This window comes from Carassius auratus, unplaced genomic scaffold (genome assembly GCF_003368295.1).
Source record: "Carassius auratus strain Wakin unplaced genomic scaffold, ASM336829v1 scaf_tig00038797, whole genome shotgun sequence".
In the NCBI taxonomy this organism is placed as follows: Eukaryota; Metazoa; Chordata; class Actinopteri; order Cypriniformes; family Cyprinidae; genus Carassius; species Carassius auratus.
The window spans coordinates 22,607-37,588 of record NW_020526467.1 but is presented as its reverse complement, the minus strand read 5'-3'; the positions used below and the strand labels follow the sequence as shown (position 1 = coordinate 37,588).

The window sequence follows — 14,982 nt, the reverse complement described above, 5'->3', positions numbered from 1 at the left end:
AGTCCACAGTATACTGTCCTGCGCATTTTATTTTATTCTTATTTTTTTATTTTACTGTTTCCATACCATATTTATATATAATTTTCTTTTGTTTGTATTCTTTAACAAATGCACTGTCCATGGAGTGGACCCGGCTTACATTTCACTGCTGGTCATATGCTCTCCATATAACCAAGTTTGTTACACACACAAATCTTCAATCTTGAATTCCTCCAGTCTTCAGTGTCACATGATCCTTCAGAAATCCTTCTGATTTGTTATTATCATTATTATCAACGTTAAAAACAGTTGTTCTGCGTAATACATTTGTGGAAACTGTGGTATATTGGAAATATAAATCTTTCGTAACATTATAAATATGTTTACTTTCAGTGTTGAGCGGTTTAATGTGTCATGGCTGAATAACAGTATTCTTTGAAACTTTTTAAAAAAAAAAAGAGAGGAAAAATATATTTTACCTGGCATGTGACGGCCAGTGTGTGACACAGCTGTGTCTTTCCTGTGCGAAACTCGCCGAACATCTCAGTGATGGACCCCGTCTCGATTCCTCCTGCACAACACAGATACACAAAGATTCAATCTTCAATCTTTACAGCACACAGTAGATTATTATTAGACAGAGAGTTCAGTGTCGCACCCTGCAGGAGTTTATCAAGCTCTTTGGACCCTGTTGAGATCTGGATGATCTCAGCTCTGCGCTGGTGGAACTCCGTCGCTGTGGTGAAGCCCATAGGAACCATCTTAGCAGCCTCTGTCTGTTTGGTTAAAACAAATAATTAGAGGTTTGTTCATATCGCTAAATACAGAAGTGGCATTTCTGAACGTCTCACCAGGATCTTGTCGGCTTTGGCTTCACTGATTCCTTTGATGTGCAGCAGCTCTTTCTTGGGCGCATACGCTACGGCCTCCACGGTGTGAAAACCACCATCTTCCAGCTTCTTAATGTCGCTGCTGCTGATGCCACTTTGCTGCAGAGAGATTTACAACATCAGCACCATGAAAACATATTGAAAGAGCATTTGTGTTTATATCCACAACAGCAACCGTACCTCCAAACGTGAAACCGGTTGCGGCCCAAAATGTTCTTCCTCCTCTACATCTGCCTCCACCTCCACCAGAGAAGCATTCCTCATAGCCATATTTGCTGTTTCATAACACACGACACATTGTCAGTTTAACAATTTGAGTGAAAGTTGGTTAAAAACTTTGGTTGTTTCACTTGGTCTATAAACCAAATTCAGATTCAGTTGGAATAATAATGTTTTAATGACTTTTCCAGAGGTCTGGAACGATTAGACTAGCGTTCACAAAAAAAAAAAATAAAAAAAAAAAAAAAGTATCTTAAGAAAACACGATATAATACATGTCTGGACATGTTATCTATGTATAATTTAAAACACTAATTTGTAATAACACGGTAAAAAGACATACAGTGATGGTAACACCACAGTATTTTGATATACAGCATTGTTTTACGCAGGAAAACAAGCAAGTTACCATGGTATTACAATCGAACACAGTGTTTTCTAAAAATAAGAAGGATAAATCGTAAATTAACTAAACAAAATCAACAACTATTGACGAGTTCATTGCTAATAAAACTTATGAATCAGTCTTGTCTTAGAAACCCCGCAGAACATACACATAAACACACATCTAATCTAATCGACACTCCATGTAGTGTACAGACATGATCACACACTAAAATCCATATAAATGTTCCAAAATATTCACGTAGACGTGTAATTAGTTCATGAATTAAACCTTCAATCGTGATTATTGTTTTGCCACTCACCCGCTAAGCTCCACTTCCAGTTCAAACTAAATTTTCCCGCGTGCCGCCGTAAGGTCACGTCACGACGTCATGACGACATCCCGTCATCGCACTTTCGAAAACTCAAAATACAAATTTGTTTTATTTTGGGGTTTAATTAAATATATTTATATGAATAAAATCCGATTTGTGAGGCCATTTACAACGGTAAAAATACGCCTGTGTCTAAAAACTCGATGTGTGAGGAAATTTAGAATAATACCCGCTATTCAAAATGTTTTTATATTTTGCATAACATGGTTTTCATATATTATCTGTAAAAAAAAGAATTTATTTTGCTACATATAGTCTCTGTAGGTTTACAGTGTTATTTTATTACGAGTTTATGTGACATCTTCAGTAAAATGCATACAGGGAAGGAAACACAATAGAAAGTTAAACTTGTAGACCTATAGAAACTACTTATATAAAAAAAAAATACAAGAATTTACTGACAGACGAACTGGTTAAAAATGATAACATACTATTTATTAAATTTATTATATATAATTATTTTTATTTGCTCCCTTTACTTTGAATTTCTTTAAAATGCAATTAAGCTGTCAATTCAACTTCCTGTTGCGCAATTAAAATCAGTTCAAACTCATGAATTGAAAAGAGTACAAATTATTAAATTCTGAAGAGTTCAAAAAAAGAGCTGCATATGTGACAGGGAAATAATTTGCATTGAATTGACTCACTTTTATAATACAAATGAAGGTAAAATATCAATAGACAGGTCATTTCAAATGTATACAGTCAGATAATTTTTTTGGTGTCTTCTGTTGCTAGGTCTTCGTATGGATTTTCTGTAAACAGTTTCTTCAGTCGTGACACTCTCCTCTGAAGGCGCCGAGTCTCCAAAGAGGGTGCTTGCTTTCAAGTAATATATGAACAAGAAAAATCCTAAAAAAACATACACAAAATGCATATTATTTTATGCATGTTTTATAGGCCTATTATATTAAAAAAATAATTTAATGTTTTAAAGAAGCCTCTTATGTGCACACTAAAACTGTAATATTGTGAAGTATTATTATAATTTAAAATGACTTTTTCTATATGAATAAATCTTAAAACGCAATATATTCCTGTGATGCAAAGATTACTCCAGTCTTCAGTGTCACACGAGCTTTCAGAAATCATTCAAATATGCTGATTTGCTGCTCAGGAAACATTTATTCTTATTATAAATGTTGAAAGCATTTGTTGTTGCTTAATATTTTTGTGAAAAGAAATAAATCTGTGTATATAAGAATGCATATTAGAACGATATATCGCAGGAATAAATTACATATTAAAACATTTTTAAATAGAAAACAGCTATTTAAAATTGTAACAATATTTTACAATATTACTGTTTTTATTGTATTTTTGACCAAATAAATGCAGTCTTCGTGAGCAGAAGAGACTAACTTTTAAAAATATCATAAAAAAATCATATTTTCCCCAAACTTTTGACCAGTATAAGTAAGTAATAAAAATAAGTAATAGACATTTTAACACAAACCGGAATTTTGTTTCATGTTTTAAGTGTATTATAATATAATATAATACAATATATAGCTCTAGATTGAATAACATATCACATTACATAAAATCTTCTGGACTTTAAGGCTTAATCCATGTCTGTCAGCTTTGAGGTCATATTTTGCCAGAGTATCCCTAAAAGTTAATAAAATTATAATTTAAAATGTATGCATTTAAATTCAGCTGCAGTAATGCTCTCACCTTGGAAGGAGTTCAGGATGGTGAATATGTAATACGAGGGCAGACGCATTGCTCCGTAGCTGAAGAAGGCGAAGCTCCAGGTGAGTCCCAGCATGCAGCAGAGGCCCAGGATGGTGGTGATGTCAGTGGTGTCGGTTCCTGAGCGCTTCACCTTTCCAGCCTTGTTCAGCTTGCTGAACTTCAGCATGGAGAGCCATCGCAGCACCACAACGAAGGTGCTGAAGGTGAAGATGAAGATGAGGCAGTAATAACCGATGTTCACATAGTAGTGGATATTAGAGTCTAAAATCCAGCACCTGCACGGGAAAAAAGTGCAGATGGTTAAAGCTGACAAAATTACATAGACAAATATTCGCCCTCACACCCACTTACTATTTTTTTCTTCATAGGAACAGATTTAAAGAAATTTAGCTTACATCACTTTTTCACTAATGGATCCTCTGCAGTGAATGGGTGCCGTCAGAATGAGAGTCTAAAACAGCCGATAAAAACATCACAATAATCCACAAGTAATCAACACTGCTCTAGTTCATCAATTAATACATAGTGAAGTGAAAATCTGCATGTTTGTAAGAATCCATTATTAAGAGATTTGTCACTTTAAACCATTACTTCTGGCTAAATACTGTATGACTCTATCCATAATATTGCTTTCTCCAGTGAAAAATTAATTTAGTCTGAATCAGGAGAGATATATGCACAGATAAGGCACAATTTACTTGTACAAATAGTTAGAAACAATTCTAAACAAATATGTTAGTGGATTCTGAAGTGAGATGACATCCGGGCTTTTTATTGGGGAAAGCATTATTATATTTTGTCCAGAAACTGATGGTTGAAAGTTAAAACACCTTAATGATGGTTTTGTTTCTTACAAACATTCAGCTTTTCACTTCACAAGATGTTAATTGATCATCTGGAATGGTGTTGATTAGTAATTGTGGATTGTTTTCATCAGCTGTTTGGAATTTCCATTCTGACGGCACCCATTCAGATCCATTGGTGAGCAATTGATGCAATGCTAAATTTCTCCAAATCTGTTCCAAGGAAGAAATAAACTCATCTACATCTTGGAGGGCCTGAGGGTGAATACATTTCCAACAAAATACTCATGTTTAGGTAAACTATTCCTTTATAAATAATGTTTCTGATATCTGATAAAGGCATTGAAGTCAGCAAAAGTCATTGTTTTTAAAGAAATAATATTGCATTTATGTCTGTAGAATGAGTGTTGCACTTTTTAATTTGACTAAAGACCACTATGTCTCCAACTACCACAGTGTATTTTATTGCTTTTACAACTTTTAAACAGTATATATATTTTTTTTTTTCTTCAAAATAATATTTTACAAAGTTTTGGCTTTAGTAAAATTAATAGTTTTTTAGTGTGAAGAACATTTTATTATCTAAAGAAGCTTTTTCCATTAATAGGTTTTCATGCACAACATTATATGGCTGCTATTATATTTTTGGAAGTTCATCTCATCATATTTTGGAGTCCACTTACATAGTTACGTTGCTCGTCTCCGTTTTTATGGTCTGCTCACCATATTTGCCCAAGACGTAAATGATACTGACAACAAGAGCAGGAGGAGCTGAAACAAATTGTTGACAATGCAATTATAGTATAAGAAAGAGCCTTCAAACTCATCATTGATAATCTGAGCACTTACAGTACTTGAACAGGTTTTTGTACTCACCCCAACCAGCCACAGAGATCTTGATCATGTAATGTTTGATGGTGACTGAGTGTTTGGCCATCTGCAGGCAGAGGTGAAAAGCCTCCACCGCAAACCAGTTGAAACTGGCCAGCAAGCAGTAGTGCATGAATCCAGCCATGATCTTGCAGGCGTTGACGTCCTTCATACGTGCTACGTACTCATTCGACAGGAAGGCCACGTTGAGCAGGAACAGCGCCACAAAGAGATTAATCAGCACACGGATAGAATCAGTGGCCTTCACTCTCCTACATTTAAAAGGCAATTAAAATGTTCAATCCATTTTTGAACCTTGAAATCAAAGAGCCAGACATTGTGAATTAAAACAATTAAGGATTAGCTTTGATAATAAAGTTAATTTAAACTTGAAACCATAATTTTAAGCCAGGTTTTTAATTTTACAGTCATGTTGCATCCAAATTAGACCCATCATTAAAGGAATATTCTGGAATATTCTTCAGTGTCACATGATCCTTCAGATATCATTCTGATATGATGATTTGCTGCTCAAGAAACATTTCTTATTATTATCAATGTTAAACAGTCGTGGTGATTGATATTTAGTGTAAACCGTGGTTTATTTGATCACTTCTTTGAAAAACAATTCCAGAATCATAATTGGTGTGTCTCACCTCATGAGGAAGTGCATGAAGAGCCCGATGGACAGGAAAAAACAAGGAGAGGCCGCAGCCGATGTAAGTGATGTAGGTGAGAGCAGTGAGGTCGCTTTCAGAAATGGTTATGTCTGGAGAGATCTGTATTAAAACCATGTTTAGTTACACAGGACATTAGCAACATTAAGGATTCAATAACCACAAAACATCTGTTGTGAAATGATTTCACTGATTAATAAACATAAATCTGAAGGTGCAAATACTTAATATACACTCGCACTCCAGCTCAACTGAACAGATGCCATAAGGAAACAGGAAAACCTACCATAAGCACAGCGAAGAAAGTCAAATGATTGCATTGACATGTTACATTGGTTCCTCCTTTAGTGGTATTGCACCCTTCAGTTGTCCAGTTTGGCTTATTTCCTGAAAAAAAGGAGGGACTGGTCAGTTTTGATTAGATTAGATTTGATTTGATTTGATTAGAGGTTTTAATGAAACTGACATTATGCTTTCATCAGCAGCATGGGCCGAAAGATTCAAACTTTTAACCAATTCTCTTAAATTTGCTCAAGTACGAATGCCAACATTGAAATTTAGCTCTCTGTGATATGAAAAATGAAAGTGTATTATTTTTTGTGACATTTTTTAAATAATATTTAAATATCTGCTATAAAAACATGCACAAATAAAAAAAGAAAAAACACAAGAGCATCACAGACCGCTTCCATCCCATGAGTGACAAACCGGAGTTTCCTTAGTCTCCTGCAGAGAAATACATCAGAATTTAACAAAATAAGATTCAGATGCATTTTACACTACTAGAAATACTTTTTCCCAAACATCTGAATACCTGATATTTGAATGTCAAGCTGATGGGGTCACTCAGATTTGAAATTTTTGTCCCCATTTCGATGGCATAAACCTCATCATTCAAAACCGTACTATTCTCTGCATCCTTAAAACAAAAATGATAGAGGATTGTTTGGGTTTGTTTTGTTTAATTACTGAGCAATAGAATCAGACTTCTATATAGAAACATCATGTGATTTACATCACATATAAAATAAAATGAGATGCAAATAAGACCAATGTCAGTAAAACGTCTCGGTTTCAGAAAAAGGCAAAAAAAAATTAATAATTCCCTATATATCTAATTGTTCAGGATATTCAGGATTATTATCATATTTTATTATTATTTTAAACCACTTTTTATTAATAAAGATATGCATAATTTTGTAAAATCACACATCATTTAATGCTTGACTTAGTCCATTTTTGATGTTTCTTTATACCTTTGACATGTTAGGAAAGCGGAAAACACCCATAAAAGCGCTTCCTGCACTTTGGTTGAGCGCTTTGTTAGCTGCTTCCGCTGGAATACCGAAAGCGTTGGGATATTTCTCCAGTACAGCAACATCATCTAAAACCTGTAAAAATACCGAGATTTCCATTCTGAGGTACATGTCATGTTTTTAAGAGACAAAAGTTTTTGTCATGCAAAGTTAAAGAAAAATGTGTGTATGTTTGAAATCACCCGTCTACTTACTCTGATGCCAGTTGTTGAAGAGTAGATGAAGTAGGATGTTGTGATTTTGGACTCACTTTGAATTTTCTTTAAAACCCCTTTAACATTACCCATAGATACAGAGGCAATGGTCAAATTCCCCATAAAAGACAGCAGACTGGAGAGATTTTTCATTGCCCCACTGAACAAAATAAAAAAAATATTTGTGTCGTTGTTGTGATAATATCTCTAATAAGACTACATTCTACAATATTGAAACATCAGGCACAACATACAGTATGGGTTAGATGAGAAAAATCCCCTGTGACAAAATCTGTTATCACCTATATATATATATATATATATATGTGTGTGTGTGTGTGTTCTTTTCTCATGTGCATCCGTCAGATACATTATCAAGTTCAGTAAATTATAAAAAGCTTCCTAAATATGGATTGCAATGTTTGCATGCTAAGGTTTGCAAATTATAAGATACACTGATGCCTATTTAACAGATATTACCACTATAAACCTTACTAGACTTCAATCACATGTTTAAAGGAGTACTTACGCAGCTGTCTCAGCATCTGTCTCTGTTTCATTAGCATTGAATTGTTTTGATAATTCATCGGGTAAAGGGATTGTTTCCACAACTTGAAAAGGACTTCCACACTTATAACAAGTTGCAGTTTTATTAAAGATCCCAAGTTTGTTTATTTTATCTTCATCACCTGAATTATCATCTGTGAAAAATACATAAAAATGATAACTATGTAAATAGGGAATAAGTAAGAGCGATGTGCAGCATTGGGGTTAATCACACATTTGTTCTGGAAGTGAATAAAGCAAAAATAGACATATTGTACCACGTTCTTACCGCTACAGCTGGGATCATATTCTGAAATCTCACATAACCTTATCACATTCAGGCAGGTCATTTGACATGCTTACACACACACACACACACACACACACAAAGAACAATATTACAAGCTATGCAAATAATACAACTGTAATATTCCATATATACTATGCAAATACTTTATGAGGTTAGTGTTAAAATGTCTGTCAAATCTGTCACTGACTATGTTACAACATATTGGTTTACCACTCCATTTACGGGAATTACAGAATTATTTTATTAGTCTAATATATCTTTAATATTAATATAACACTTACATTTTTTAGAATTGTCCTCACTTTTGTATTCAAAATATTCTGTGGTTTTGTTAGTCCAGTTACATTCTTTGATAAAAAGAACAAAAACATACTATTAGATATCTGATCTGCATAAAGCAAAACACTTGTAATATAGCAAATATATAGTGAATAAATTTGACACTGGACATTTAAAGTTTAAAGAAACCCAAGGATTATATTGTTTTCATACCCTTCTAAAATCACAGGCTACCAAATGAATAAAAGGAACATAAAAGATCTCTTCATTCACCTTGATTAATCCAAGTGTTCAAAGTAATATTTGTGCAATTCCCTTCAATTAAACAGACAAATGTGGGTATAACAGCTCTGTTTATGCTGAGATTGTATGGTGAGTATCTTGATAAAATCACACCATAGTCTGCAAAACAACAGGTTAGAAAACAAGGTTACTCTGGGTTTAAAAAAGGGTTGCCCATGCAAAACAAAGTCCAAGAGAGGAAAGAGTCCAGATATGTTCAAACCCACCACTGTTGTTAAACAAGCTTTCTGTATAAGCTGTATTTTCTTCATACGAAAAGACAATCATGTTGATTGGTTTTGTTGTTACTGAAAGACAAAAAAATAGACATGTTATTAACAATAAACCTGTTTCAATGAAAGGTTATTTCGTACAGTTCTGAACTTTCTTCTCAGAATTGTGAGTTCCAGAATTAAAAATAAAAATAAAAATGTTTTTTAACTTGCATTTGTGAAATATAAACTCACAATTGTGAGTAAAAAAACTAAACAAAAACATAAGAATTGTGACACACTTGCAATTAACTTTTTTAATATTTTATCCTCTGGTAGAAATAACATTTTATAATTAACAGCACAGAAGATTTAGGTTTTCAAGATAAAAACATTTAAAAACAAATTTTTTCAAGGAACGTTAGTAGAAACTTTCTCTCTTTTAAAATGCTGTTTAGGCTACATTGGGTTTCTCCTCACCTGATGATCCACTAGAATTGCACAGAATAGTAGACTGGCTCGCCTTTGGGTCCCATGTACCATTAATACATTTACCTATTTAAAAGACAAATGATAAAGAATTTGGACACCAAAATGTAATTTTTATGTTATGCAGTAACAACATACACACTATACATTCAGTGTCATAATAATTTAATTCTCAATCCTTGAATGTGTGTGATTTGAATCACCTGTTTTCATGTATCCCATGAAACCATCATCACCCAGTATAAACATATCCATCTCCATATCAGTTCCAGCCTGATTTTGTTTTTTTTCCATCATGCCAGGAGTAATACATAAATGTTTGCCATCTTCCTTTTTACATTTACTCTCTCTTTCTGTGGAAATGCTGAGGAGGGCAGGTAAAATGAGCAGGAGGCCACAAATGTTCCACTTCATCCCAGACAGGATCTTAAGGTTCCTCAATAACATCTGAAAAACTACAAGAAGCTTAATGTAAGACATGAAATACACTGTGTTTCACTTTTAAACTCAAATGCAAATGTGAGCAACTTTCATTTGGGAACACTTTGGAAAATCCCAAAAAGGAATAAAACGTTTTTTAATGACGCATATTTTCCTGTCATTTTTAAGTATAGATTATGACATATAGATAACTGCCCACAACTGTTTACCAAGATAAAATCATGCAGAGCTCCAGGTTACTTTCCTATTATTTTAGCTGTACAAAAACAGTCTGTTATGCTGCTTTATATTACAGACGTTTGTAATTAAACGCACAGCGCAAATAGTTTTACCATTGACAGCGCTTTGTTATTCTAGTAATTTACCTGTATTGACTAATGTCTCACACATTCAAAGAAAATAGCTTACTTCCGTGTTGCAAAATAAGGTGGATATTTTATGTCTTTTTTCTTGTTGTTGTTGTTCTATATTTTGATGAAACAAGTTTACCTAAGCTGGTTTGGCATGAATAAAGATGAAAAATAAGTACAAATAATAACTGATTATGGGAAGTCGTGGCCTAATGGTTAGAGGGTTGGACTCCCAATCGTAGGGTTGTGGGTTCTAGTCTCGGGCCAGACGGAATTGTGGGTGGGGGGAGTGCATGCACAGTTCTCTCTCCACCTTCAATACCACGACTTAGGTGCCCTTGAGCAAGGCATCGAACCCCCAACTGCTCCCCGGGCGCCGCAGCATAAATGGCTGCCCACTGCTCCGGGTGTGTGCTCACAGTGTGTGTGTTTGTGTTCACTGCTCTGTGTGTGTGCACTTTGGATGGGTTAAATGCAGAGCCATACTTGGCTGAATGTCACTTCACTTTCTTTCTTTCACTTTTTTTCTAACTGATTCAAACTTCATTATAGTACTTTACAATAAAGTATGTATACAGGCATGTTTTTGGAAAAAATTAGACTGTGAATGAACCATATGCCCACATAAGAATTCTACATTTTGATGGAACATATATTTTATTTTATTTTAATTTAATTTAAATTTAAAAAATTTAAATGATTTATTTGGGTAGATTACATTAAAAAAATAAATCCTTAAAAAAAAAAAAAAAAAAAATGAGGTGTAATATTTTTACCATATTTTTTTATTAGATAGCTCAAACAATTTTTACAGTGCATGTAAATTTATGAGCAGAACTGTACATTAAGCAGATACTGCTATCCAAACTGAATTAAGGACATTAGAAAAAGCTAAATCAATTTAAAGACTAAACCAGAATATAACAAAAGTATAAAAATATTTTACTGAATCACAATTATTTTTCATTTATACTCTTTTTATACTGCCATCTATGGTTCCAGGAAGAACTTTTAACATCTATGCATTGACCTTTCCACAAAAGGTTCGTTGTAGTAATAAAAGATTCTTTAGAATTTCAAAATGTTATTTATTAATGTATTTATTTATTCATTTTAAGAACTGCTGACTGAAAGGTTCTTTTGGAAACCCAACATGGACAAAAATATAAAATAACTGGAATGAAATTCTTACCTGCTGAAGAGTCATTGAGTTTTTCCAAATACATCTGTCATTTCATCAAATATAGATGGTACATAATTTTGCATGTAGCAATTTTGCATTGCATTTTTGCATGTATCTTCCCTCCCCCTGTGGTTTTCTGTTCTTGTTAATCACATCTCTGGATGCAAATCAACCAGAAGAACACATGGGATGACAAACATCATTTAGTGTGTAATGATTAATTCAAATTATTTATTCAAAATGTTATAGTCACAAAACAACAAAGTGCACATCTTCTTCTTTCTGGCAGATCACAGACTTATAAGTGTATTACCACCTCCTATTTCTCAAGTGGACCACTGACTCTCCTAACAGAGATTGTTGATAGAGTGTCAACGGTCCATTTAAGATATAGGTGGCAGTAATGGACTTATAAGTCTGCGATCCGCCGTATATCAAGAAGAAGAAACTGCCTCAAGTTCAGGCATAGACAATAAAAGAAATGGACACAGAGATCCCGTTAGATTCAACGGAGACAAGTGAAGTAAATTAGAAGCACGCACTTCCTGGGGTCAAGCGTACTGCGCAGACTCAAACTGAGCTTGATGACGTAGATGTCACTTGAGCAACCTGTCTGACAATTGTTAGTTTTCTAATTGCTGTGCCAAGAGAAATCTGAATCACCCACCAAATCTTGCAGAGATGGCGAGCGTGAACAGGAGCAAATTTTGCTAAGTATTCTGATTAATTATCTCCCTTGACTTTATTCCTCCACGTTGTTTCAGAAGCCTTTCACTCGGATATACGTCACAACAAGGAAAAAAAGGACAATCTCAACTTCCGTTTCATGCTGACTTTAAAGCCTCGATTCCTATTCATTTCCCATTCCCACACTTATCTAAGCAGATAAAAAAAATGTCATTTTTGGGTGAACTATCCTTTTAATCCTACCCTAAAACTAAACTTAACAACGACATAAACTAATAATAAACAGCAAATTAGGAGTTAACTGTTAATTGTTTACATTTTGCAGAATGGTTACTGATGAATACTCTATTATTCATTGGCAGGTTTGCATTTTAATGTTATTATTTTTTTAAAAACATGTTTTACTCTTTAAATGAATGAACAGTATGTAAAGTTATTATCTGTGACATTTTCTCCCATGCTAAGGTTAAAATGCAAAGTATATGACATCAAGGTTGTTTTGCCATCACTCCCAATCTCACCATCAACTATCTGTCGCAAATAACAGTTATATCCTTCTTAGGAAGACAAATAAGCCTCTCAGGAACATCTGTTGCCTAACAAGGCAGTAGTAAAACAAGCCCTGTGTTCTTATCAGTACCACAGTGCGGTAAATAGAAGTTCATCTGTTTAACAAATGAGAGGACATCTGCCAAACAAATGAATCATTGTGAGTTTACAGTTATGTAAGGCTTTGTGTTGAACTGAAGCACATATAGTACATATACAGATGATATACAGGAATATTCAGGAATAATAATTGGAATATACAAGAATAATAATTGATGATAATTGTGATATTTTACACTATATTGAAGAGGGCACTGATTATTTGCCATACATGTGGTTCTTTTTTCATACATTCTTTGAAAAGTACTTTATTGATTGGGAAAACATAAGTAATTCTGATTAATTCTGTTTGCATATTGTCAGTCAGCTTATTTGCATTATTTAAAATGACTAATTTTGTTGTGATTCATACACATCGTGTTTGTTAAATGGCATAATGGATCAGTGCTGGAGAAGATTCAGTTCAGAGCTCATTTTGTTCAATTTCTTAATATAAATTTGTTTATTTTTTCTTTGTACATAATAAATGTTCAGATAATACATGGTGAGATTTGTATTATTGTATACTATACAATTGTAGTGTATATTGTAAAGTGATCTGACCTTAACCTTGGCATGGTTATATTCTCAGCTCATAAAAAAAACATTTATAACAGTGTATGAATCCATTAAACCTATTATATCATATTTAAAACAAATTATCTAAGGCTAAATTATCAACATGGATATCCATAAACCTACAAACATTTTTTTAGCAAGTAAAAGACCTTTTAGTATCAGTGTAAAAAAGTTCACCTTCAGGTCATGGATCACAAGTCTTTTATTTTTTTTCTGTGAAATATATTTATAAACACAAAAATATTGTTTTATATTGTTAATAATATTTCAAGATTAACAATTAATGTATTAAAGCAACTTATTTATCCATAAATACATATTTTTAGAAAAATTGTGTTCAAATGTGAGTAATATATATAATCATCAGGCTTTTGAGAAACATGTATTTGTTCATCTCTCAATCATCATTGTATTGCAATGCATTATGTTTTGACACCACAGAGCTTTGATCATAAAACTAAGCAATAAATAAATAAATTAAATATAATCTTGCTAAGACATGAAAAGAGAAGGTCATTTAAGATGTTATTTTTGTTTTCTTTGCGTACAACAAAGTATTCTAATAGCTTCATATAATGCACGGTTGAACCACTAATGTCACATGGACTATTTTAATGATGTCCTTACTACCTTTCTGGGTATTGAATGTGTCAGTTGCATTGCTGTCGATGCAGCATTTGGGAGATATAGTGACAACTAATATATATGTGCATTTCATGTAAATAATCTGATAGATAACACAGATCTGACTTATTTACATTACAAACTACCAGAATTTTATCTTACTTTTTGGCTATAGAAATATCAGCAACTGCACCAAATTGCATATTTTTTTGCTCAGTCTGGGCCTCTCAATAAAACATGTTTTTTTTCTTTATATAACAGGTTTATATTTTCCTTATCAAGCTTCACATTCTACTATTTCATAGGCTACTATATAAGCCGTAAAAGCATTGTCCTATATCGGCGAGATCTAGATCCACAGAGAGGAAGTGAGCTCCCTGACTAAATGGTGTCAGGAGAACCATCTCTCACTCAACATTGAGAAGACCAAGAAGCTGGTAGTGGATTTCAGGAGACAGAGCAGAGAACACACACCCATCACCATTCACAAGACATCTGTGGAACGGGTAAACAGCTTTTAGTTCCTCTGCGTTCACATCAGTGAGGATCTCATGTGGTCTTCACACACTGATGCAGTGCTGAAGAACGCATATCAGCTTTTTCCCTCAGGCTATCAGACTAACAACAGTCAGAACTTATACACCCTACAGTATACTCCCTCTATACACTCTTAGAAAAAATAAAAAAGAAAAGGTTCTATCAGGCGCTACGTATTTGGAACCCCTAAAAGGTTCTTTGTAACCAAAAAGGTTTTATATTATTTACATTAACAAAATTCATTACTATTACTGAAAGAATGCTAATTTTAAATATTCAAGGCTTTAAATGTACAAATCAACCTTAAAACACCAACCATTTAAAAAAATCTCATAAATAATGAAAATAGAGTTTCACCTACATCTACATAATACAAAATTACATTAATCT

At 33.5% G+C, this 14,982-nt stretch overlaps 2 protein-coding genes across 2 annotated transcripts; both read right to left on the bottom strand.

The window, feature by feature from the left end:
• Positions 1 to 383: 383 nt before the first annotated feature.
• LOC113083546 (DNA repair protein RAD51 homolog A-like) lies at positions 384 to 1,792 on the bottom strand. Its single transcript, XM_026254594.1, has 5 exons — positions 1,765 to 1,792; positions 1,050 to 1,144; positions 831 to 968; positions 638 to 755; positions 384 to 550 (listed from the first exon to the last, which is right to left on the bottom strand). The coding sequence occupies exons 2-5, from the start codon at positions 1,137 to 1,139 to the stop codon at positions 384 to 386; spliced, it is 513 nt and encodes a 170-aa protein (XP_026110379.1). The 5' UTR covers positions 1,140 to 1,144; positions 1,765 to 1,792.
• A 1,639-nt stretch (positions 1,793 to 3,431) lies between these two features.
• On the bottom strand, positions 3,432 to 11,581 carry LOC113083545 (adhesion G-protein coupled receptor G2-like). Its single transcript, XM_026254593.1, has 18 exons — positions 11,527 to 11,581; positions 9,747 to 9,998; positions 9,535 to 9,609; positions 9,070 to 9,150; positions 8,834 to 8,962; positions 8,563 to 8,628; positions 8,261 to 8,329; positions 7,955 to 8,126; positions 7,426 to 7,585; positions 7,172 to 7,306; positions 6,730 to 6,834; positions 6,599 to 6,641; positions 6,202 to 6,302; positions 5,938 to 6,017; positions 5,245 to 5,510; positions 5,052 to 5,139; positions 3,545 to 3,840; positions 3,432 to 3,478 (listed from the first exon to the last, which is right to left on the bottom strand). Exons 1-18 carry the CDS (start codon positions 11,558 to 11,560, stop codon positions 3,432 to 3,434), a joined length of 2,199 nt encoding a protein of 732 aa, XP_026110378.1. The 5' UTR covers positions 11,561 to 11,581.
• Between the last annotated feature and the right edge of the window lie 3,401 nt (positions 11,582 to 14,982).